Consider the following 23,357-nt stretch of genomic DNA (forward strand, 5'->3'; position numbering starts at 1 on the left):
ACTACAGAAGTAACATATTATAGCGTGAGGTTGCCAAAAAGACTCCAGGACACCTTTTTAAGGAGAACTAAACTTTAGTGGCCTTAACTATTTCCATGGGGGTTAAGCCTAAGTTAAAAGGAGGACCTGACTACAGGCCTCAGCTACTCCACATCCTGAAGAACGTCCTGCCACTCCCTCCTCCACTCTCTGCTTCAGGCCCCAAAGGGAGGGCGAGGCCCTGGGGCTGCAGGGGAAGCGTCCGGTTCCTCCTCCTGTACACACCGATCTAACAGCTCAGGGTTTAGGCACTCCGGCCCCAGGGTGTCTTCCTGCCAAACGCCCAGTGGGGAACGTATGGCACCAACTGCTGCAAAACTTTCTGGAAGGCTTCTTCCTGTGTGAGCTCTGCTGAGTGAGGCAGAGGATGGTCCACTTCCCCGGTGTTAATCTGACAAGCAGGTAGTAGTAACCCAAAAGCCTGGAGCAATGCACCTCTCTGGTCTATGACATCCCCTCACTGCCTGAGCGTGCCAGCGATATAGGATTATCTATTGCATATAAACTGTACATCTATCTCCATATTCATATCTATATCTATTAGCTATATTATATATATATAAACATGATCAGATTATATGTTCCTGTGTAACACTGTTGTAATCACCTGGCTCGGGGTCCTACAGTGGGTGTCTTGACTGTACTGTGCAGTGCAGACCATTACTGTGACTCTTCAATGACTCACTGCACTGGAGCTCACTGATACACAGATGCCTTCGTTTCACTCATCAGCTGCAGCTGTGGAGCTCCAGTAGACATTTGGAGAATGCACTAGGGTTGCCTGGTAGTTCTGAAACTGACAGAGAAATGTGACTGCTATCCATCCCCTGGAACTGAAGAAGAGCCAGATCGCCTGCGACTGCGGCAGGAGACATTAAAGCTCTTCACAGGAGCACAGTTCGCTTGGGACTTTGCAGTCATGGACACTTTGGTGGATCAGATGCTCCATCACGAGATACTGCGGGGCTGTGAGACTTTGGCCCAGCTTCTTTGAATGATGTGGTGATCTACAGTACTGCCGAGGGACAGCATGTACAGCAAGTGACCATGACGATGCCTGTTCTTTCTGTAATCTAAGACAAACACTCGAATGCCTCAATCAGTATCTTTTCCAGTTGTTTTGCAATAAATTGGAGTGTATTTTTTTGACACATTCTTGAACTATCCTCAGGGGATTTTAAAGGAAGCCTTTATCACTCCAGGTACTGACATTCTTCAGTTCCTAAAGTGAAGTAATGCAGACTTCATAATACAGTACTTACAAGATCTTACACAGTTCCAGAGGCATTGCATCTGAAACAAGGATACCCACTTCTGTTCTGTTCCTATGCAATATTAACTTATGTTGATGTAGACAGGGTGGCACAGTGACTCAGTAGTTAGCATTGCTGCCTCCCAGCACTGGGCCCTGGGTTCAATTCCTGACCTGTGTTCCTACTGCACTTGTGTGGAGTTTGCATGTTCATGTGGGTTTCCTCCTGGTACTCCAGTTTCCTCTCACGCTCCAAAAAATATTGGTAGGTCAATTGGACTCCTGGGTCCTGGCGTGTCTCTGTCTCTGTCTGTGTGTGTCCCTTCCACGGTCTATCCTGCCTTGAGCCAGTTACTTGCCAAGATAGGCTCCAGATGCCAGCCACCCTGTATTGGAAGAAGTGGTTAGAAAATGGACGGCTGATGTACTGTATCTATTCGGACGTTTATCGGTTGTTTCTCCATTTCAATTTAAGACAAAGCTTTTTTACACCTTGATTACCCCTAATCTCACTCTCTCTGCTTCCCTATCTAAATGATAACCAGTTTACCGAAATTTGACAGCTCAGCCCAGTGTTACAACTCAAATAATTCGAGAATACATTTCCATTATTTAACTTTCGTACTGTACCTGTTAAATACTCACGAAAGGTACAGTACGTCTTCCCATTTACACACAAAATCAAAACCTCTCTCACAGTGAACACTATTGAAACAATCAATTCCGATTCATTAGGGGCTTAAATTGTTTCCGTTCAACATAAAATAAGAAACTGTCAATTTCGTTAATTTTAATATGTGGAGTTTTTCCTCGCATATCCGGGTCTTCTCTTATTTATTCAAATATTACCTCCGTTTTCTTTACAATCCACAATAGAGCGGTCCATTAAGTACCGCTGAAGTGTAGATCCTCGAATTACAAACTGAGCTAAATCAAATCCCTAGAGATGAGACAAGACAATAGCTGATCGCTGTATCGGATTATACAAGGAAGCACGTGTTAACCCCTTCGGCACATTAAGGCGAATTTTAATTATAAAGAAAAGTTCTGACTGTGATTGCAGAGCTAAACATGACAGTTTAGAGGCAATGAACGCAACTCTTGGCGCCTGTACAAACTGAACTTTTGTCAGCCGTGCGCTCCCAGCTGGCCAGCACTACTCCGGATCATGAACGGTTAATTCGTCGGAGGAAGTCCCTCCTCACGGGTTTCTACGGAGGAGCTGGATTACACCATCGCAATAAACCAGCGAGAAGCCAGCCTTTCCCATCACACCCGGGTTGCGCGGAGATCATAGAGTTCACCCAGGATTGAAGGATAAAACCCCGGGACTGTAATAACACAGCGCAAAGAGACCCTTTCAAAGGAAACGGCCCGCTATACGGCACCAGACCCTGAACAACAGACTGCAGGGGCTGCCGATTTTGTTGCGGTTTCCTGCTGGCGAGCAGAGCAGAGGTACTGTACCTGTGCAGCACCTGTCTCTCTCTCGCAGCGACTTCGCTCCCGGACATTCCTCGGCTTGTGTACTCACGCCTCCCAGGCATTTCGGTATCGGTTCGTTTGAGATTCCTCCGTTTGGTTTGAACGATATACGCACCAAGGATAATGCTTAGCCATGGAAAGGCACCAAGCTGATAACCCGCTCTCGGGCTCGGCGACGTGAAGGCGGTCCGGTCCTGCTGCTCTCTCTCTCTGCGGGTCCTGCACGCTTGATATTCCGGGGGGCGGACTGGACTGCAGGCGCGCCGCGGCTGTTTTGCTCTGGGAGTGTGGCCAGAGCAGACAACGGCTCTCGGGAATGCGTGTAGTCCCATTAATATATCACCGTTACGAATATGAGCTGCTGTCGGTGTGTGGTGCCATTTTTAGCGAGCTCCTGGCTCTGTCTGCTCCTGCTGGATGGAGCCGTACTGATCAGTGGCGCGCTTCCCCGGACGGGGACGGTCCGGAGTCCCAGCGGGTCGGGACTGGAGCGGCACCCGGGATTAGGGATCACCGGAGGGACTGAAAGAAACGACACACAGATCGGAGTACCGGACAACGCAGCTGCCCGACTTCCCCACTCCGCAGAGCCCGGTAATTGCACTTTTATACGGATTTATTTTAGAGGTTCATTCAAGTTCAGGTTGTGCATTTTGCATGGTGGGTGAAATTAGCTTTTGGGGACTTCGAGCCTTTATTATTTTTGCTCAACAATCATCGGAATGCCTGTTAAATGTATCTTCAGATCTCTCCTTGTACAGTATTAGTTTGGTGTTAAAAATAAATTGCGTTTAAGTCGTTTAACTTTTAAACTTTCAGTCTGTAGTTTTTTGCAGATGGTGCTTCAGTTTAGACAAGTCAGAGGACAGTAGACCTGTTTTTAAGGCTCTCATGTTTTGCGATTGTTTCTGGGGAAATTGTGACAGACGAGAGAGAAAGGGATGTCAGTGCACTGGGAGAGCTGTAGAAACACGTGGTAGTGTTCAGAAGGTACGCTTTCGAGTTGCACCCAACACTCTTCGCTGCGTAGCTCCTAATACTTGATAGGTGAGTCATTATTTGAACCGCTTTGCGGTTATTTCCACAATGTGTTCCTGGACATACAGTACATACTGGTACTGTTGTTCATGTGTTGTGAACGGACAAGAAGAGGCGTCACTTTCTCAGTGTGTTTGGTAATGAAAACCAGACCCGATTATACTCTAGATTACAGTCTCAAAAAGCCCCATTGCGCAGTTGCTTGTACAAATTAAATAATGCAGTTCGATTTTAATGATGTACAAACTATTAAGCAATTATTTACTATTAACGTGAAGGAGTAATTTATTATTTGATTTAGCAGAAATACCAAAAGTGATTTTTTGACGTGCTGTGCTTATTGACGGTTTAGTTATGTTGGACGTGAAGTTCTGGCTGAAATTGTAATCTTTGCCGTTGAAAAAAACCTTTCAAATGTTTTTTAATTAGAGGAATTGTCACAACAGGTTTCTAAGAACCTACAGACCAGGCTGTGGGTCAGGAGACCCCCTGTGTGAGAGAGTATAGTGTTACAGTAGTTAAAAGTCTGAGATATAAAACTAAAAAATATCAGTGTTTGGGATTGATATTATGAGTTCAGTTTGTCAAAAGGTGCTCTAAACTGTACAGGTCAGCTCATCAAAGGAGATGAGTCTCCTCATCTTTGTTTCTTCTAAGCAGTATTACTGTATCGGAACAAGTAAAAGGTTTATTCCATGCTGAAAAGAGAAGCAAGGAAACGCAACGTTTCGGCTGTGGAGCCTTCTTTGGGTGTCCAAGTATTACTGTATTACTAAGAAGAGAGTGTGTGCTCTGTATTGCACAGGCTCATTTGGAACAGAGGTGACTGGGGGGTGTGTGCTATGGTGCTCTGATTCCACCATCTCCCTTAGTTCTGTTATTGTGCCCAGTCCTTACCTGCCCATCTTCAAGTCTCTTGTTTCCCAGCGGTGTCTAGTCTCAGAGACTTTGATATTTTTAGACTTTTAGTTATAGGGAAGCATTTTGTGTGTGTGTGTATGATAAAGCAGGATTTTCACTTATTTATCAGTTTGAATGTTAAGAATTTAAGTGGTTACAAATGAGGAGGCCAGTTGGCCCATCCAGCCTGTTCCTGTTTGGATGTTTATATCACGTGCAGCTGTTTCTTGAAAGACGCCATGTTGTCAGCTTCAGCAACATGGCTACTCTAGGTAGCTTGTTCCAGACACCCACCACCCTTTGTGTAAAGAAGTGTCCGCTGAATGTTGTTGGCCTTTACTGATTTGTTGGTGATTCCTGTTAGACAATGGTGAAAGAGATCATTTAAGATGCTGGATAAGGGTGAGGTGGTTTTGCTTCTTCTGCAGATTAGCAGGCTTGAACACTGTCCCCTGTTCCATATCGTTTACTAGATAAGACCATCTTGGGACAGTTTCACAGATTTGATTTACAAGGGATTAGGGATAATCAGGCTGTGAAAAGCCACCACCTTAGATTGAAATGGAGAAACTCTACCAATAAACATACTAATTTTCAGCATAAGTTAATATTGCACAGGAAACAGAAGTGGGTATCCATGTCTGCAGCACTGTTAGGAACTGAAGAGTGCATTACCTGGACTCATAAAGGCTTTCTTTTACACTTTTACACAAAGTGTTTGTCATGCATTACAGAACTAATAAATTAATACTGTTCTCAGGCAGTACTCTGGGTTTAAACAGCATTCCAATAAGGTCGAGCCAAAGTCTCACAGCTCTGGGGCACCTAAAGTTTAAAATAATCCAGTGTCTGATTTGGGCATGACAGCAAAGTCCACAGGGAACTGTATTCCTGTGCAGAATGTATTTTGCAGGTCAGAGGTGCTCCAGCTGTTCTTCAGTTCCAGCTGTTGGGTAGCAGTCAAATTTCTCTATCATTACAAGATCTATGAGGCAATTCTGTGCGCTTTACACTAAATTACTGCTGCGATTCTAAAGCTGCAGCTGATGAGAGAAATGAAGGCATCTGAGTATCAGTGACAAGCTGGTAGACGCTGGGACTGCAGCTCCAGTGCAGTGAATCACAGCGATGGTCTGTCAGGACCAAAACTGGGGTGTAACCTGTGGCCTTTATACAGTCCCAGATGGAACAAATGAGTTCAGTCATTTTGTTTGAAAGATACCAATGTGTCTGCTGTCTGCAGTGCACAGCTGTTCATAGCAGTCTGACCTTCAGAGGTTTACTATGAGCTGGGGTTTACTAGCCCAGTGCTTAGGAGAGGGTCTTCCAAGTGGAAGGAGGTCAGGCAGGAGGACCCCTGTCGTCTTCAAGGAAAGAGGAAAGAGGAATCGGTATAGAGGTGGCCCACAAATCTTACATCAAGGCTTCCAAGTGACATCTTTTAAAAGGCTCCAAAAATTCACAAACTGAATTTGGGTTCACAGACTGGGGGGGTCCTCAGACATGTCAGTCAGGGAAAGACTGGCCTTCCTCTCAAACTGCTGTGACATTTGTTCACAGGCCTTCATTTTTGTGTTACAGCTGCTGGAATCCCAGTTATACCACACTTACAGAGCAGGGATTCAGAGTGCCTAGACTGTGTATTGTAGGGTCTAGGTACAAAGAGGCTCGGTTGTTCAGTAGCTGCATGTCTCTTCCTGTGCTGTGGTGGTCTGCTCTTGTGCAGCTCTGTGAGAATGTGACAGAGTGGGGCATTCTCACCCCACAGGAGCTTTCCTGGTTCAGTTGTTTCCTCTAGGCCTCCAGGCTTTCTGCACTTAAAGAGGGCCCCAAGCAGAACTGAAGGTCTTTTTACGAGCCGCAGATTGCGCCACCCTGGACTGACAGTAAGCCCTCCGTTGCACATGGAGCCGCGTCAACAAAAGAGCAAGTGTTTCTCCTCCGATTAAGGCTAAAGCACCTTATACAGAAACGTGCGGTCGCTCGCCTGCTAGCCCTTAATCCCATCTGCAGCTCCCGGCTCCCTGGCTGGGCAGCGGCCTCCACCGGCGGTTTATCTTAAGGAACTTACAGTAGGTGTGTTTAAAGCCGTCCTTTTCCCTGAGGTGCGACGCTTTCTTGGCTGAAGCTGACGGGCCTCTGCGGGGCCTCCAAAAAAAGAAACACCAAAACCCCTGGAAGCTGACATGCGCCTCGCGGTCGGGGCTCGATTTAGGTCATCCCTGAGGCTCCTGCTGTTGGAAGAGCTTCAGCACACGAGCCACTGAAATCTGGACGTAATGAAGCCTTTCTATTTGCTTTGAATAGACCTCCGTTAGGTCTGTTTTCCCACCCTGTAAGGCTTCCAGGTGAAGGAAAGGAACATTTGAACTGTGGCAAAGGAACAAGAAGAGGTTCAGTCCACGCCGAACAATAGAAAGGTGAAACAGGAATTTTTGCTTTGTTCGGGGGTGTGGGAGAGAAAGGAAGATGGTGACAATACAAAGGACAGAGTGGGTGAGAATGGGCACACAGCCCTGCTGAGCCAAAAGCTGTGGCCAGAGGAGAGTCCCCTCGCCAGCTGGTCCTGAAGCTCACTGGCACCAGCCAGCCCCGGGACAGCACAACAAATACAACACAAATCACAACCAAGCCAAACAACACTACCTCACACACGCAAACACAACACAGTGAAATGCTACAGGACTCTAAACAAAATCAATACACACTAGCTGAGTATCTGATCAGGGAAAGAGACAGCAAAGAGAAACAGACTCTGATGACAGACCTGGCTGCCCAGAGAGGACAGGCTCAGTGACCACAGCCTGGACATAGAAACTGGACACAGACAGACCTGGCTGCCCAGAGAGGACAGGCTCAGTGACCACAGCCTGGACATAGAAACTGGACACAGACAGACCTGGCTGCCCAGAGAGGACAGGCTCAGTGACCACAGCCAGGCCATAGAAACTGGACACAGACAGACCTGGCTGTCCAGAGAGGACAGGCTGTGCTCCCACTGCCGGCAGGGAGAAGCAGAGACAGAGATGCACTTTCTGCTGCACTGTGAGAAATACTCTGGGATTAGAGAAACATTCATCTCTAAAATAACAAATTTTATCCTAGAATTCCCACTCCTGCCAGAATAATAACTGTTTCTAATCCTACTGGGGGAGGAAACTCAACTGAGCTGCAGCCCAGTAGGTGATCTCCTGTCATGGCCTGAGGGACATTGAGACTGTCTCTCAGTAATGCTCCATTTGTTTGGATGAAAATTTATGATGATGTGTCTATATTGTAAATGTCTCTAATAATGTCTGTTGTGATAATTGTATCTGTTTTGGCAACACTGTAATTCATTGATCGGTCATGCTAATAAAGCTCTCTGAATCTGAATTTCTATCCACAGGAAGGGGGATCGGGGGGGAGAGGTGTGAAACGTTCCCATCTGTAAAGGAATGGAGAGGTTTCTAAAGAAATTAGTCTGTTAAGAAAAGGGGGAAGGTGTGATCCAAGTTTCAGGATAATCTTGGCTTCAGAAGTTCCCCTTGAAAAGGAACCCTGAAATCTCTGTAAAAGGACACGTCGTTTCTCCTCGCTGTTTTTCAGAATAAAATGAACCTTTACTTGTCCCTGCGCAGCCAGCGTACACTGACGCAGCTCCCTGCTCGAACATTCGAGCCGCAGTCGGAGCCCGCTGGCGGTGGGGAGGGAGGTGTCTGGCTTCAGGCCTGGGCTCACCTGCGGAGACCACATCTCAGCCTTCCCAAAGAGGTTTACTGCAGGCCTCCTGAGTGGCTCAGTGCGAGACGGTCTTCCCAGGGTTTCACAGATAATTCGAAAGTTGAAAAACCAGAAGGTTATTCTGCCAGCCTAGCTCATGTGGTAGGTTGCAGGTAATGAGGATCACATTTGACCCCTTCTGGGAGTAAACGAATGGATTTGCTTGTGCATAATAATACACTTGCCCTTAACATTGTCATCTAATTCAAGCTTATTTGGAAGTCTGTTGTGTTGAGTGTAATACATTTGAGGATTTAAAATACGTGAAATACACGATTCATACCTTACTATAGTCAAAAGTCAAAACTGTACTATAGTCTTTTTTAAAATTAATATTAATACATTTTTTCCACCAAAAAATTAAGTAGCATATATTGACAGTGTATATGAAATAGCTAACAGCTTTTGAGAGTACAACATTTTAGGTTTTTACATCTATCCATCATCTTATCCAGCCATTTTCTAACCACTTTATCCAATACAGTGTTGCTGGGGAGCTCTCTTGACAAGACAGGTGGGGTACACCATAGAAAGGACGCCGGTCCATCTCGGGGCACACAGATACTTGCACACACACACCTGGGCCAGTTTTCCCAGAAGCCAAGTAATCTGCCAGCATGTCTCTGGACTGTGGGAGGAAACCAGAGCACCCTGTGGAAACTCACGTGAACATGGAGAGACCATGCAAACTCCACACAGATAGGACCTCAGGAATTACACCCAGGGCTCCAACACTGTGAAGCAGCAATGCTAACCACCGTACCGCCACATTTTCTATTCCAATTGCTGAAAAATGTTTTCCTGTGAAATACAAAGACAATACAATCCAAAAGTAAATTCAAGTTTGATACTTAATTATAACTGATAGGTTTTGATTGATCAGTAGGGCAAAATCAATACTTCTTTCCTTTTTGTTTTGCTGCAGTTCTCCCATTTTAGGGACCATCAGTAGTCTGCCATGATTGTGATGTCCCTTGGTATCCTTTTCCATGATCCTGATATCCTGGTGGAATCTTTCCCCTTTAAAGAGTCCTCATGTGAGAGAAGAAAATGATCTTTTAGGCTCTTGTTGCAGCCCAGGTGTTCAATTTTGCTGAACACTCCACTGATAATGTCCCTGTAGTTGGGATCTTTGTTTTCCCGGAAAACTGCTCATCCTGTGTCAGCAAAAGATTTGCCACCTTTGACTTTTTTCACAGCTGAGTGTTACTACAAATGAATTTGAAGCTGCTTCGCCACTGTATCTCTTGTCCTTATCTAATGCTTTGACCAGTATCCAGTCCAGCTTTGTGTGCAGTTGTGGTAGCAAAACCTTGTTAGGCCTAATCAGATTTTCATGGATGATGTTCATTGAATCTGGTGTAATTGTGTTCCTGGGTGGCCTTATCTCTTTTTCCCGGTTTTGCTTCTCCTTGACTGTCCTTTTTGAACACGAAGCCAAGAGCCATTTTCATGTACAGAGCATTGCAGTTGTAAGTCCAGGCAGCGTTCCTTAATAATGGAACTTATAGCAAAATGACTTATAGCAACTTATAGCAAAATGACCTAGCAAAATGACTTAAAAAGGGTAGTTAATAGACAAAAGGAGTATTGTATTTAGCTTGGTATGTTCCCAATACACGACGAATATATGCATATAACATACCTATAACCCATAAAGAACAATACATAGAAATAGATAATAGATAAATAGATAAGACAAGTATATTGAGGGCTGCAGTAGTTTGCATTGCTGCCTTGTAGTTCTGGGTTCCTGGGTTCGGTTCTGCTGTCTGTGTGGAGTTTGTGTGTTCTCTCCTCCCACAGTCCAAAGACATGCTGGTAGGTTTATAGGCTTCTGGGAAACCCGGCCCCGGTGTGTGTGCCCTATGATGATGATGTTGATGATAATAATAATAATAATAAAAAACTTTATTTTATATGGCGCCTTTAAAGGTGGCTTCTCAAAGCGCTTTACAGAATGACAACAACAATAAATAAAAGTAATACACAAGATAAAACACAATTTCAATATACAGAGGCTTTTCTAAAGAAGAAGGTTTTGAGTCTGGATTTGAAGGAGTTTAGAAGGTGACTTTGGGCAGAGAGTTCCAGAGCTTGGGGGCATAACAGGAGAAGGCCCTGTCACCCATACAATGTAGATGGGCTTGGGGGACAGTTAGGAGAACAGAATTAGAAGAGCGAAGGTTGTGAGATGGGGAGTAGGGCAATAATAATTCAGACAGGTACTGAGGTGCCAAGCCATGCAGAGCCTTATAGGTGAGCATGAGGATTTTAAAGTCCACACTGAATTTGACCGGAAGCCAGTGCAAGGATTCCAGGATAGGAGTAATGTGATCATTTGCACTAGACCTGGTCAGGATTCTGGCTGCTGAATTTTGGACATACTGCATCATTTTGGACATGACGGACTGGTGTCCTGTCCGGGGTGTACCTTGCTTTGAGCCAGTTGCTTGCTGGGATAGGCTCTCGCTCCCCCATGACTGTGGTTAGAAAATGGATGGATGGATAGTAAATTAAATGTGGATAGTAAAACAGGGCCTGCTCCCCATTCCTCATGAGTTTTATCAGGTCTGCTCTCATCGAGACTCACACTAACACGTTGCCTTTGCCCAGCGCTTGATTAAAGGATGGCACGAATGTATTAAGTTAAAGTACGTGCACTCGCCGTGCATTCACTTGTGAAGTTACTACAAGGAGGATGAAGCAAAGGATTGTGGGGTGACGTCACGGCACACTGCAGCGCCTTCTGCCCAGCCTATGTTACTAGGTTTTTGTGTCTTGAAAAACAGCGTACATCGGAATCCCTGCAATGTAAAATGAATTTCAGTTTATTTAATAGACCATGTGCTGTGTAAGCAAAACGGTGAATATCAAGGCAACTGATAATAGCCATCCTCGATCAGCTGGACTGCTGACCAAACCCCGTGCACAAAATGTACAAATTTCTGCCCACTGATGTCAGACCCTGTGTCCAACCTTTTCCAAAATAAACTCCAAATTCTTGTATGTTTCTGTCATAAGCACTGAATTTTCAACAGGCGGAGAAGTCTTATTTGTTGCCATAGTAAAAACATGTTTCTGAGAAATAAAACCGTTCCAGTCGGCTCCCTGGTTGAGGTGCAGCTCCCAAGTACAGTATGTACTGTATCACTTCCTGAATGTCATTGGAGTAGACAAATGTGTTGTGTGTGGAACAACACCACTGAAATGACCTTTCCCAATGTCTGTGCTATGAAAGTGTTTTGGGAACAAGTGGACCGTTTGCTTGGAGTCTAAATCCCAGAACATGTATCAAGAGTCTTTTGACAAATGCAGATCTGTAACTGAATCACAGCTCACTGTGTGTGACATTTGCGATTCAGAAAGCGCTTCTTCTGTGTGTGTAGTGATCTGTATAGTCTTCAGCTTCATGTGATGACGGAGTCACAGAGACCACACAAATACATAAATACTCTCCAGACTTCTGAGTGCCATATATGTAATCCTGGTCAAGAAAATGTAAGTCATAAAAATTTCTCCCAGCCATTGCTTGGAAGAAGCTAGGGTATCAACTTCAACAACATGGTTGGACAAACCTGGTTGCATAAGAAGTGGTAGGGGATAAAGTTGCTTCTGGACTGTAATTTTCTAAACAATGTCCAGTCATAGTGGTAGCGGGCACTGCGCAGTCACTGCTTGCAGTGTTAGATTGTCCAAAACGACTGTGGTCATTTGGGATCCAGTGGCAGAGTAAATGCCACATGACTTGGAGAAGAGAGTTACTTCAGAGGTAATCTAGGTGTGTCAAAGCAAGGGGGTGAATACTTATACATTCAATTAATTTCAGTTTTTTTAAATGTATGGATTTTTTTTCACTTTGACATTATAGAGTACTTTGTCTTAATGAATGGCAAAAATTCTCAGTTAAATACATTATGGCTCCATGCTTTAACACAATAAAATGTGAAAAAGTCCAAGGGGGGTGTAGGCTTTCTAAAGGCACTGTATAACTAGTATCGTGACTTAATTCCGCTTTACAGTTCCACTGAATTCCACTGTGCAGTCCGGCCTTCCTAATTTGATCTTAATTCAGTTGAAGTGATTTCTCCCTTTGCCTCACCTGCTCAGTGGTGTGTAGCTGGTTCCAAATAGCTGCCGCGTGTCATTTAGGTGCTTCTGTAGAGTGGAGGTTGAAGAGGGTCTGCTACAGTACATGCAGAACGCTTTGGGATCCTTTGGGGTGCAAAATGCAAGCAGTTCTTAATTGCTTATATTATTAGGTGGGACATTGCTTCTGTCCTGGGTTTGATTTCTGCCTGCGGTGCCTTCTGTGTGGAGCCTACATGTTCTCCCCTGTCGTCATGTGTGATTTCTGTTAGTGCTCTAGCTTCCTCTCACCTTCAGAGCAGAGACAGGTGGGTTATTTGGGGTCTTTAAGCTGTGTGTATGTGCCCTGTGCTGGACTGGCATCCCATAATGTAACATCCTGGTATACTTCCCATGTTTATGGGATAGGCTCAGCATCACCACAGCCCTTGTAAGGAGTAATCAGCTTGCCGTTGACTGTGAGCATCATCATCAGGGTAACTGATTTCACTGTGCCTTGTGCAGTATAATCTGATCAGCAGGATTGACCAGTGAACTCTGTCTGCTTCTGTTCTCCCCAGGTGAGGAGAGGGAGAGGAGATATGCACAGCCAGAGAGGACCACGCCCTTTGCCATCGTGGATGGAAACAGACTTAGTCTGAAAGAGGCTTTAAAGGTGAGAGGGAGCACAGAATGTCAATCTGTTCTGTTATTGGACACCACAAGCACTGCAGTCACTAAGGTCAAAAACTTCGGTTTGACACTTGAGTCCAGCACTGTGACACCGAGCTACTGAGCACACTTGAGCCCAGCACTGTGACACTGAGGTACTGAGCACACTGCGGCCCAGGACTGTGACACTGAGGTACTGAGCACACTGCGGCCCAGGACTGTGACACTGAGATACTGAGCACACTGCGGCCAGGACTGTGACACAGAGGTACTGAGCACACTGCAGCCCAGCACTGTGACACAGAGGTACTGAGCACACTGCGGCCCAGCACTGTGACACTGAGGTACTTAGCACACTGCGGCCCAGGACTGTGACACTGAGATACTGAGCACACTGCGGCCCAGGACTGTGACACTGAGATACTGAGCACACTGCGGCCCAGCACTGTTACACTGAGGTACTGAGCACACTGCGGCCCAGCACTGTGACACTGAGGTACTGAGCGCACTGCGGCCCCGCACTGTGACACTGAGCTACTGAGCACACTGCGGCCCAGCACTGTGACACTGAGGTACTGAGCACACTCCGGCCCAGTACTGTGACACTGAGGTACTGAGCACACTGCGGCCCAGCACTGTGACACTGAGGTACTGAGCACACGGCGGCCCAGGACTGTGACACTGAGGTACTGAGCACACTGCGGCCCAGCACTGTGACACTGAGGTACTGAGCACACTGCGGCCCAGGACTGTGACACTGAGGTACTGAGCACACTGCGGCTTACCTTGTCATCGTCTGGCTTGTGTGTTGAGTGGAGGAGGTGCGGTCCAGCTGTCACTATGTACTGTATTAACACACATCCGTATTGCTGGGCTTTTGATCTGCCCTGTCCTGTTTTTCTTTGTTTGAGAAACACTTCACATGCAAAAAACAGGAACAGATATCAAGACGGAAGATTACCAGAAAATATGGGGATACAGAATGGAAAGAAGAGGAAGGGGGTTTCTACAAATTACCATGCGGTCATTGTGGCTGTAGCAGATTGCTGCCGATGAGCTGATCTCTCCCGGCTGAGATTTAAATTCAAACTGGGTACCTGCCCGGCTCTTTGTGTGCACATGTGATAATAGAGGGGAGAGTGAATGAGGGGAATTCTCCAGGAAATGACTTTACGTCTCCTTTCAGCTGCATAGGAAGTGTCATTCCCCTCCAACATGGCCCCTCCTTGCCCTCTGTCAGGATACTGCTTTTCTTGCAGGAAGCCGGAAAAAAAATCTGAAATCTGATTTCCTCTTTTTTTTAAGTTCTGCAAAAGGAAGCTGGATCGCACAGTTTATCTTTCCCTGCTCTCCTGCTGTACTCAGCAAATTGGAAATGCTTAGGCAGTCCTTCAGATTCTGTAAGTGTTAAATCACTGAGCTTTCAATTCGAGATCCAACAGGACTTCCTGTTCTTGTAATGAAAATATAATATAGTGTCACCACCTTGTAGGCTGATCTTGTTGGAACTCAGATGCTAAGCAAGGCAGGGCCTGATCAGCACTCAGATGGGACATCTTCACAGAAAACCAGGCTCTTGCTGTGAACTGTCTTAGGGGACCAGTAGGTGGCGCTCTTAATTTTCAAACCAATGTTCCCCAGCATGGTAAGCAGGGACACTGTGCTGTATGCAGTGCTGTCCTGCGGTTGAGATATTAAACTGAGACACTGACTACTGGGTCCTCAAAGATCAAATGCATTGTTCGTAGGAGTTGGGGGTCCTGGCTAAATTACATTCTAGACTCTACAGTCTGGCCTCCCTGCATTTCACTCATAATTCTGTTGGTGAAGCACTTTCTCACATTTCCTCCTGATCTGCTGTGCAGTTGGGCTGTTGGTGCAGGATGGCTACGGGCATCTGCCTTGTGGGTGCTGCTCTTCAGTGGCAGATGAAGTGGATCCTCTCTTATATGTGAAGTACTAGATTCTCTATTCGTTCATAAACTAGTCAGGTTTGCAGACAATGCCAAAATAAGGAGGGAACTGCAAGCAGAAAGCAAGAATGATAGTTCTAAATAAAAATGTGAAATGTGCAGCTTGAAGAAGCTACATAAGGAAAAGAGGTGTTTATGTTGGCACTTCATGTACATCTTCTAGACAAAGTGGGGAAGCAAAGAGAAGACAAACAGAATATTTGAGTATATAGTTAAAACAGAGGAGATTTTACATCTAGGGATGTTGAATGTACTAGTAAGAAAAAGAGGCAATATTGTATTTGGGGACTTAAAGGGAATTTAATTGGGATGAAGCACAGAAAACAGGTAATTGGAATAGGCTTTCCAGTCAGGTGCTTGTTGTCTAAAGTCTGGGCTGCCTTATATATTAATGTATTCAACGCGTAAGATGGCCAATTGACCACCTCTCATTTGCAGCCTTTCCCATGCTCTTAAAGTATAGAGCATGCTTAAAGACTGCTTACTTACAGGACAGTGAAATCTTTCCACAGGAGCCCACCTCCCGCTTTCAATCGCAGGATTATAACGAGCTCACAGGTAGAACCCGGTGTAACCCTGACTCGACATGCACACGTGCTGTAGCCCTGAGCAGGGTGAGGCAGTGTTTTGGAAAGGAGAGGAAAGGTGGGGAGACTTGACCGGGTGTGGCTGCAGATTTTTGATCTCCTATTCATCCAGAAACTGAACACACCTCAAGGTGAAGAGTGGGCGACTTCCTTCAGCTCTTCCTTTCCAGCTGATTCTGTTGATAAGTGCCGAGCCAAACTGAGCCTGGCTTTAAAGAGCAGCGTGCCTGGCTGGAGGCTGTGGGCTGTGAATTCAGTAAGTTACTGTAGACAAAACACTGCCGCAGACATAGAGACCAGTACAGTATGACACCGAGGACATGGCACTGCCACAGACATAGAGACCACTGTGTCACTGAGGACACAGCGCTGCCACAGACATAGAGACCACTGTGTCACTGAGGACACAGCACTGCCTCAGACATAGAGACCACTGTGTCACTGAGGACACAGCACTGCCTCAGACATAGAGACCACTGTGTCACTGAGGACACAGCACTGCCTCAGACATAGAGACCAGTATGTCACTGTAGACAAAACACTGCCTCAGACATAGAGACCACTGTGTCACTGAGGACACAGCACTGCCTCAGACATAGAGGCCAGTATGTCACTGCCTCAAACAAAAAATCTAATATACACTGTGTCACCAAGGACACAGAACACTGCTTCAGACAGAGACTAATATGCACTGTGTCACCCAGGCCAAAGCCTCTGCTTTATGTCAGTCTTGCAGCTGATCACTGAGTCGGTTCAGGAGTCAAACTTTATTTTTCCAGCTCCCATCTAGGGAAGAAGTGCAGTTAGAGAGATGTCAGTATGTCTGTGCAGCGAACGAGAGAGCAGTCTTTTTTCTTTGTCCATTGTTCTGCTTGCAATGTCCAGTGAGCTTGACAAGTTTCCAGTGCTGCCCTTGACGGAGAGACTGTCTCAAGCTCAGAGGCAGAGAGAGAGAAGATCCAGTACGCGCCTGACAGGGAATCTGCCTTGAGCTGGATTACTGAGCAGATCGGTTCTAATCTCATTGCTCTGACCTTTTGACTCAATGGTTCTGTGTGCTGTGCGGCAGCTCAGGGGGGCACCTCTGTTCTGGGGAGCAGGGTGGAGGGGGGCGCCCTCTGTTCTGGGGTGCAGGGTGGAGGGGGGTGCCCTCTGTTCTGGGGAGCAGGGTGGAGGGGGGCGCCCTCTGTTCTGGGGAGCAAGGTGGAGGGGAGTGCCCTCTATTCTGGGGAGCAGTGTGGAGGGGGGCGCCCTCTGTTCTGGGGTGCAGGGTGGAGGGGGGCGCCCTCTGTTCTGGGGAGCAGGGTGGAGGGGGGCGCCCTCTGTTCTGGGGAGCAGGGTGGAGGGGGGCGCCCTCTATTCTGGGGAGCAGTGTGGAGGGGGGCGCCCTCTGTTCTGGGGAGCAGGGTGGAGGGGGGCGCCCTCTGTTCTGGGGAGCAGGGTTGAAGGGGGGTGTCCTCTGTTCTGGGGAGCAGGGTGGGGGGGGGCACCCTTTGACTCGGGATGTGGTGGGGTCAAGAGGTCAAAGAGAGGGGAGAGAGAGATTTTGCCTGGGGAATGAATAATAAGCCTGGGTGATGTCCTGCTCGTGTGAATCAGCTCTAAGTCATTGAAGCCGACTTGATTTTGATCCCTATTCGACCTTTGCGTGGTCGTTCTCACTACAATGTTCTACAGTTTAAATGTTTCCCTACACATCCTGCAAGGTTTGTTTTATCCATTATCGGCTGAGGCACAGTGACAGGATCCAGTGCACCTTCTGAGTAAAGCAGCTACACTCCAGATACTGTCCATCCATTTTCTAGCTGCTTAATCCAGTACAGGCTCAAAATGTGAACTCCAAATGGACTCACAGGAACTGCAGAACTGTAATCATCTTCCACAGCTGCACACATAACCACTGCTCCTGGCCTACAGTACATCTGAAAGAATGTCGGTTTTTTAATTAGACCGTACCGATTTGCCAGTGAATCCTCTTCACAGTCCTTGAGCATTCACACACCCCAGCAAGTGCCAGTTGGGACGTTTTGGGGAATTAAGGCCTGCTCAGTCTTTCCCAGCTGCAGGTACAGGAATGTCGGCATGTTCTCTCATTTGAAGTGAACGTGTGGGGCTGAAATAGCCCGAGCCCTGTTTCCATTTTGTGCAGTATCACCCAGCCGGAGAGTGGACAGAGATCAGTCAGGAGGGGCACGACTGTCACCCTTAGTCAATGAGGTCACCTCTGTTTTTGGGCCCTGGGTCCCAGGCCCGGCGGTCCTGCTCTGAACACCTGCGTCCCGAGGGCTGGCTTCCTGACACACAGCCTCCTGTCGCCATCTCTGGGTTCACAGGACCCCCGACCTGAGCTCTTAGGCAGGGAAAGACCAGAAACAACGGGCGCTGTTTCAGTGTGTGTGCTGTTTTGTAGATAAAATGCTGAAACAAAATTCACACTAATAAAATACTCCATTGTTTGTGTAGATAGGTACAGTAACATTACGATTTCAAATGTCAAAACTTCTTTACTAAGTGAAATTGCTTGTCTGTTTTGTCATTTCAATTGGAAGTAGCCTGCAGCTGCTAAAACCTGGAGTGTATCAGACATCTGACGTTATTGTAAAACTGTAAAATCAATACTAATGGTTTTACAGTGCTGTCAGTAGGACTTCCAGCAGACCACAGTCTGATCTATTAGTCTACCTAGTATAACAGTAATTTTGGAGTTCCCCTTTCAGGCAGCACTGCTCAAACTGGAAAGGCCTGGACACAGTGTAGGAGAGAGAGGGAGCAGAAAAAAAGAGAAGAGAGAACATTCCCTAATGCGATCTCTGGCTATGCCAGGAGGGTGAAGGAAATGTGATCCCACCCCTCTCCCCCTTCCCCTCCCAGCAGCTCCTCTCCATGCAGTCGTCACACAGTGAAGTCACCCTGCAGCGAGCCGGGACATTACCTCACACAGCGAGGAGGGAGGGGTGAGCTGGGAGAGCAGCCAGCGACTGGGCGTTATCCCACATTAACACTGCTTTCAGCCTCTGATTCAGATAAGCCTGTTTCTTCAATGGCTTCAGCTGTTCCCTGAAAACAATGGAGCCAAAGAATGTTTTAACTCCTGCTGTACTGGCAGTGCATGGGCATCCCGTCTGGATTGACCCATATGTCAGCAAAGAGTCTGGGAACAATATGTGCTGTATTGTTTAAGGTCCTTGTTACACCAGGAGGACAACTGGTCCAGTGGTTAAGATACAGGACTGTTACACCAGGAGGACAACTGGTCCAGTGGTTAAGGTCCAGTCTTGTTAGACCGGGGGGACAGCTGGTCCAGTTTTTAAGGTCTGGTCTTATTACACCAGGAGTAGAATTGGTCCAGTGGGTTAAGACAAAGGACTGTTACATCAGGAGGACAGCTGGTCCAGTGGTTAAGATACAGGACTGTTACACCAGGAGGACAGCTGGTCCAGTGGTTAAGACACAGGACTGTTACACCAGGAGGACAGCTGGTCCAGTGGTTAAGATACAGGACTGTTACACCAGGAGAACAGCTGGTCCAGTGGCTAAGATACAGGACTGTTATATTAGGAGGTTAAGGAGGTTGGTGGTTAAGGTCAGTATTATATATTCTTAAATTTATATCCTTTTATATAAAGTGAACACTCCACTCAAAGCACTTTTTCAGGTAACAGGGATCCCCTCCACAAGCACCAATGTGTACCCCCACACATCAGCTAATAGCAGAGAGGAGAACAGAGTGATGAAGCCAGTTCAGAGATGGGGATTATTAGGAGGCCATGACTGGTAAATGCCAATAAGAAATTTGGCCAGGACACCAGGGTTATACCCCTACTTGTTTTGAAACATAAAACCGAGGTCCTGATTAAAAATCCCAGGCTGTTTCTCAAAAAGAGGAGGGGTGCTACCCTGGCGTCACGGCCAAATTTCCCCCTGGCCTTTACCAGTCATGGCCTCCTAATAATCCCCATCTCTGAACTGGCTTCATCACTGGTGGGCGTTCTGTTGCACTGTGGCTGCCGTCGCATCATCCAGGTGGGGCTGCACGCAGGTGGTGGAGGAGGGGAGTCCCCATTACCTGTAAAGCGCTTTGAGTGGAGTGTCCAGAAAAGCGCTATATAAGTGTGAGGAATTATTATTATGAATTTTGGCCTTTGTTCTGCTGGTAGAAAGCTGGCCTGAGCACTTAGTGTGCACTCCACCTGGACAGGCCGAGCAGGAGCAGGCCGGGAGCTGGGGCCGTGCGTCCGCCGGCGCGAGAGAAAGCCAGGAAGAGGGCCGGGGAGGGGTGGGCGGAACTGGGCCTGGCAGGAGGGAGGCCGAGTTCCTGGAGCTCCTTCCTGTCGCGCAGCTGCTGACAGAGCCGCTGGCCCCCGCGCTGGACACAGGTCGTGCCCCGCAGGCAGTTCTTCCGGGCTGTTCTCTGAGTGAGGTCTCTAGCGGTGAAGACGGGCGCGTTGCCCTCCTGCGCCAGGCACGTGGCCCTCAGTTCCCCCGCTGGCATGAGCGGACCAGGGCATGCTGGCCGGAATCTGGCCGTGCTAGGCCCCCCGAAAAACAGCCTCTAGTCATAGCTGAAATGGAAGGGGGTGTGACATACAGTAGCTTTTCTTACGATGTTTCTTTTTATGTCTAGGGAGAAGAGCGACCAACAGTAAATTACTACTACCGCTAGTAAATTACTATGCTCAGCTAATGCTTAATACTGAACAAACAGCTTAGCAGTGTTACATATTTGATTGGATGAAGTGACTACAGTGACTTCTGTTTGTACAGAAAACCATGCACACTGTCTTTAATACCCCATCCTATTTTAGTGTGTCCCTGGGGATAAACTGAGGATAAAACTAGTCCCCTTTGCTACACACAGAGTTTCTTCTCAGTTTTATTGTTTTTTTTATGAATCTCCTTGCCTTTCAAGACCAGATCAATGCGGCAGAGAACTTCAGCCCAGGTAATCGGGTTTTCTAAGAAGGTGAAGAGGAGGCTGTCTCTGTGGAAAGAGCAGTGAGTGCTGGAATAGTGAGAGTCAGCTGGCGGGAGCACGGACCTGGCTCTGAATTTACTGGACAGCGGCCGGCAGAGGTTTCAGTTCTTCAGGTTTAATGTGTTCCCTGTAAATGTTTATTGCTGCTGATGATGTAGTGTGGAATTTAAATGAAGGTTCTTCACTTCTCCTTCCCCTTTACAGCAACCTCTGTGGGCAGGAACAACATTCAAACATGATTGGAAGAACGCGCATACCGTATAACCCAAGCTGGGAGAAAAATGAGAAAAACGTGTCTCTGATGGCGACGTCACATTTTCTGCCTTTGTGCAGTTTTAGATTCTTCTATGCTGACCAATGGGAGCTGAGTCTGTTCTCCGCACACTCAGGATTTTGGCTTTGCTCTGTCATGTTATCAGTGCTCATTGAGTCAGCTATCCATGGCTGCTGACGTTGGTGTATAGAGATGGATAGAGCTGTTAAACACTGATTAACATGGGTGATTAATATTCACATATTTCATAGCTGACTGCACGTAGGACACCATAACGTCAAAATAAATGCTCCTTGTAACAATTATGTAAAGCGTAAATGAACAAGTGACATGGATCATGTTGGCAATACGAACAGCACACTTACTGTAGACTGGATTTTTCTTCAGCTGTTTCTTCACAGCCACCTTGAGTATTTTTTGAAGGAAGTTTGAAAAAGGTTTCCCACTGAGGGAAAAAATCTAGAACTTAGTTTTCCAAGGTGCTATTATTAGATTTTCACAATCTAAAATATTTATAATGATTATAAAGACTGTAAACGAGGACAGTGGGTCTAGTGTGCAGGTTAGTGCAGTGTGGTGTGTTAAAGTCAGCTGGTGAAGCATCAGAGGGATTATAATGACCAATACTGTTGGGTTTTAGACTGTTTTATAAATGTAAGAAATTGCGGATTTTTAGGGAGAATAGGACAGTCCCTTTTACAGTTAGCTCTATATTTGGTGTTTTCCAGTCTCTCCAATTTCTCAGTCTTTGTATAATAAATCCTCATCCAGTCAACATGTACAATAGTAGCAGCAGTGACACCATGATGTACTGTACCAGCCACATCAGCTAGACTTCAATTGTACGATTTATTTCTAGGGTTAAAAGACAAAATGTGAAGGGAAGATGGTGCGTTTATAAATTGTTGCACATTAACCTTTTGGTCACAAAAATAGTAATTCCCGTACCAAATTTATGGAAAAGGCTAGTCTGCATAGGATAAAGACCTTCCCACTCCGTACGTACTGTACGTTAAGATTCACGTGGGGAAGCAGAGGTTAATTTCACACTGAAAAGTAAAAACAAATGAAAAGCTGAGTGAGTTCACCTTCAGAAGGCTCAAAACCCAAAACTTTTTTTTCTACACTTCAGCCTGGAATTAACCTCTGCATCTGCCTTTGCAAAAGTACACCCTGTTGTGCTTTTTTTACAAAGTAATGTGTAAAATGAAAACACAAATTATTGTAAGAGAATAATTTATATTTTTATTATGTTCTAATGAATCCTTTGCATGTTTTATGTTGAAATTTAAATATTTAACTCTGAAGGACTGTAACAATATGCACTGGTAGACAGCATTTTCCTAGACTGATTGAAAGTCTATCTGTAGAAGATAGTGAGGGCAATTTCATTCATCACTGGGAAGCCAGTTGAACTTCCCGTGTTCAGCTCTTAATTTCTGCTTGGTTTTGAACTACAAAGCTTAATGGTCCGATGTTTAAACATTCAGTTTTGCTCTGACTCTCTCTGTTCCCCTGTTGGCTTACTGCGTGTCTCTCCCTGTGAAGCTGGTGACATAGTTCCCAGGCTGCTGGGCTGAGGAGATGGCGGAGAGAGCCAGCAGTGGAAACCACTCTTATCCAGGCTAGGTCCAGACTGTCGGTACACATGCTAATGTTGTGCACAAGTCACGAGTAGGAGTTTCTACCCAGGTGCCTCCTGGGAGGAGCCCTGCCCAGAATCGAGTGTCGCTAACTCGGGGATCCCCCCCTCTCTCTGCAGAACGGCCACCCCGAGCGTCTGGAGTGTGGGCTGGAGGTGGGGGGCAGCCCGGTCCTGCTGGAGCTGGAGAAGAACCGGTAAGAACGGCACTGCCCCTGGGACTGCTGGGAAGGTCTGACTGAACCAGGATCTCCGAGAGAGAGGAGAGGGCAGGAGGGGGAGGAAAACCGGAACGGAGTGGAACTCGGAGAGAAGGGGAGAGGGCGGACAGAAAGATGGAGGAGCAGTTTGAGGGGCGCAAGAGATGGCTGTCTAAATATGAAATAGTAGATGAACATAAGAGCAGTCTGCAGACGTGGGGGGGGGGCATTAAGCCCGACTTGGTCATTCGGTGGTTTAGTAGCTAGTGAATCTAAAACATTATCCAGCCTTTTCTTTAATGTGCCTTAATGAGTTTGGGCCTCAGCCACCTGGCTGGTGAACCTGTTCTAGACACCCACTACTCTTTGAGTAAAGAAGTGTTTCCTGTTCTCTGTCCTAAACAAATTCCCCTTAGGTTTCAAGTCGTGACCAGACCCCTTGCAATTTTGTAAACCAGGATTAAATCTCTTGGTCTCCTCTGTCCCAACC

At 46.6% G+C, this 23,357-nt stretch overlaps 1 protein-coding gene across 1 annotated transcript in view; it reads left to right on the forward strand.

The window, feature by feature from the left end:
• The first annotated feature begins 2,523 nt into the window (after positions 1–2,523).
• Positions 2,524–23,357, forward strand: part of adam15 (ADAM metallopeptidase domain 15) — a 48,120-nt gene continuing 27,286 nt past the window's right edge. The window contains exons 1-3 of the mRNA XM_088921037.1: positions 2,524–3,370; positions 13,126–13,220; positions 22,788–22,864. Coding sequence (XP_088777163.1) covers positions 3,130–3,370; positions 13,126–13,220; positions 22,788–22,864 — 413 coding nt within the window. The 5' untranslated portion in view covers positions 2,524–3,129. The remainder of the gene's footprint in view (positions 3,371–13,125; positions 13,221–22,787; positions 22,865–23,357) is intronic.

The sequence above is a fragment of the Atractosteus spatula genome, chromosome 1 (assembly GCF_055471065.1).
Source record: "Atractosteus spatula isolate fAtrSpa1 chromosome 1, fAtrSpa1.hap1, whole genome shotgun sequence".
Taxonomy (NCBI): domain Eukaryota; kingdom Metazoa; phylum Chordata; class Actinopteri; order Semionotiformes; family Lepisosteidae; genus Atractosteus; species Atractosteus spatula.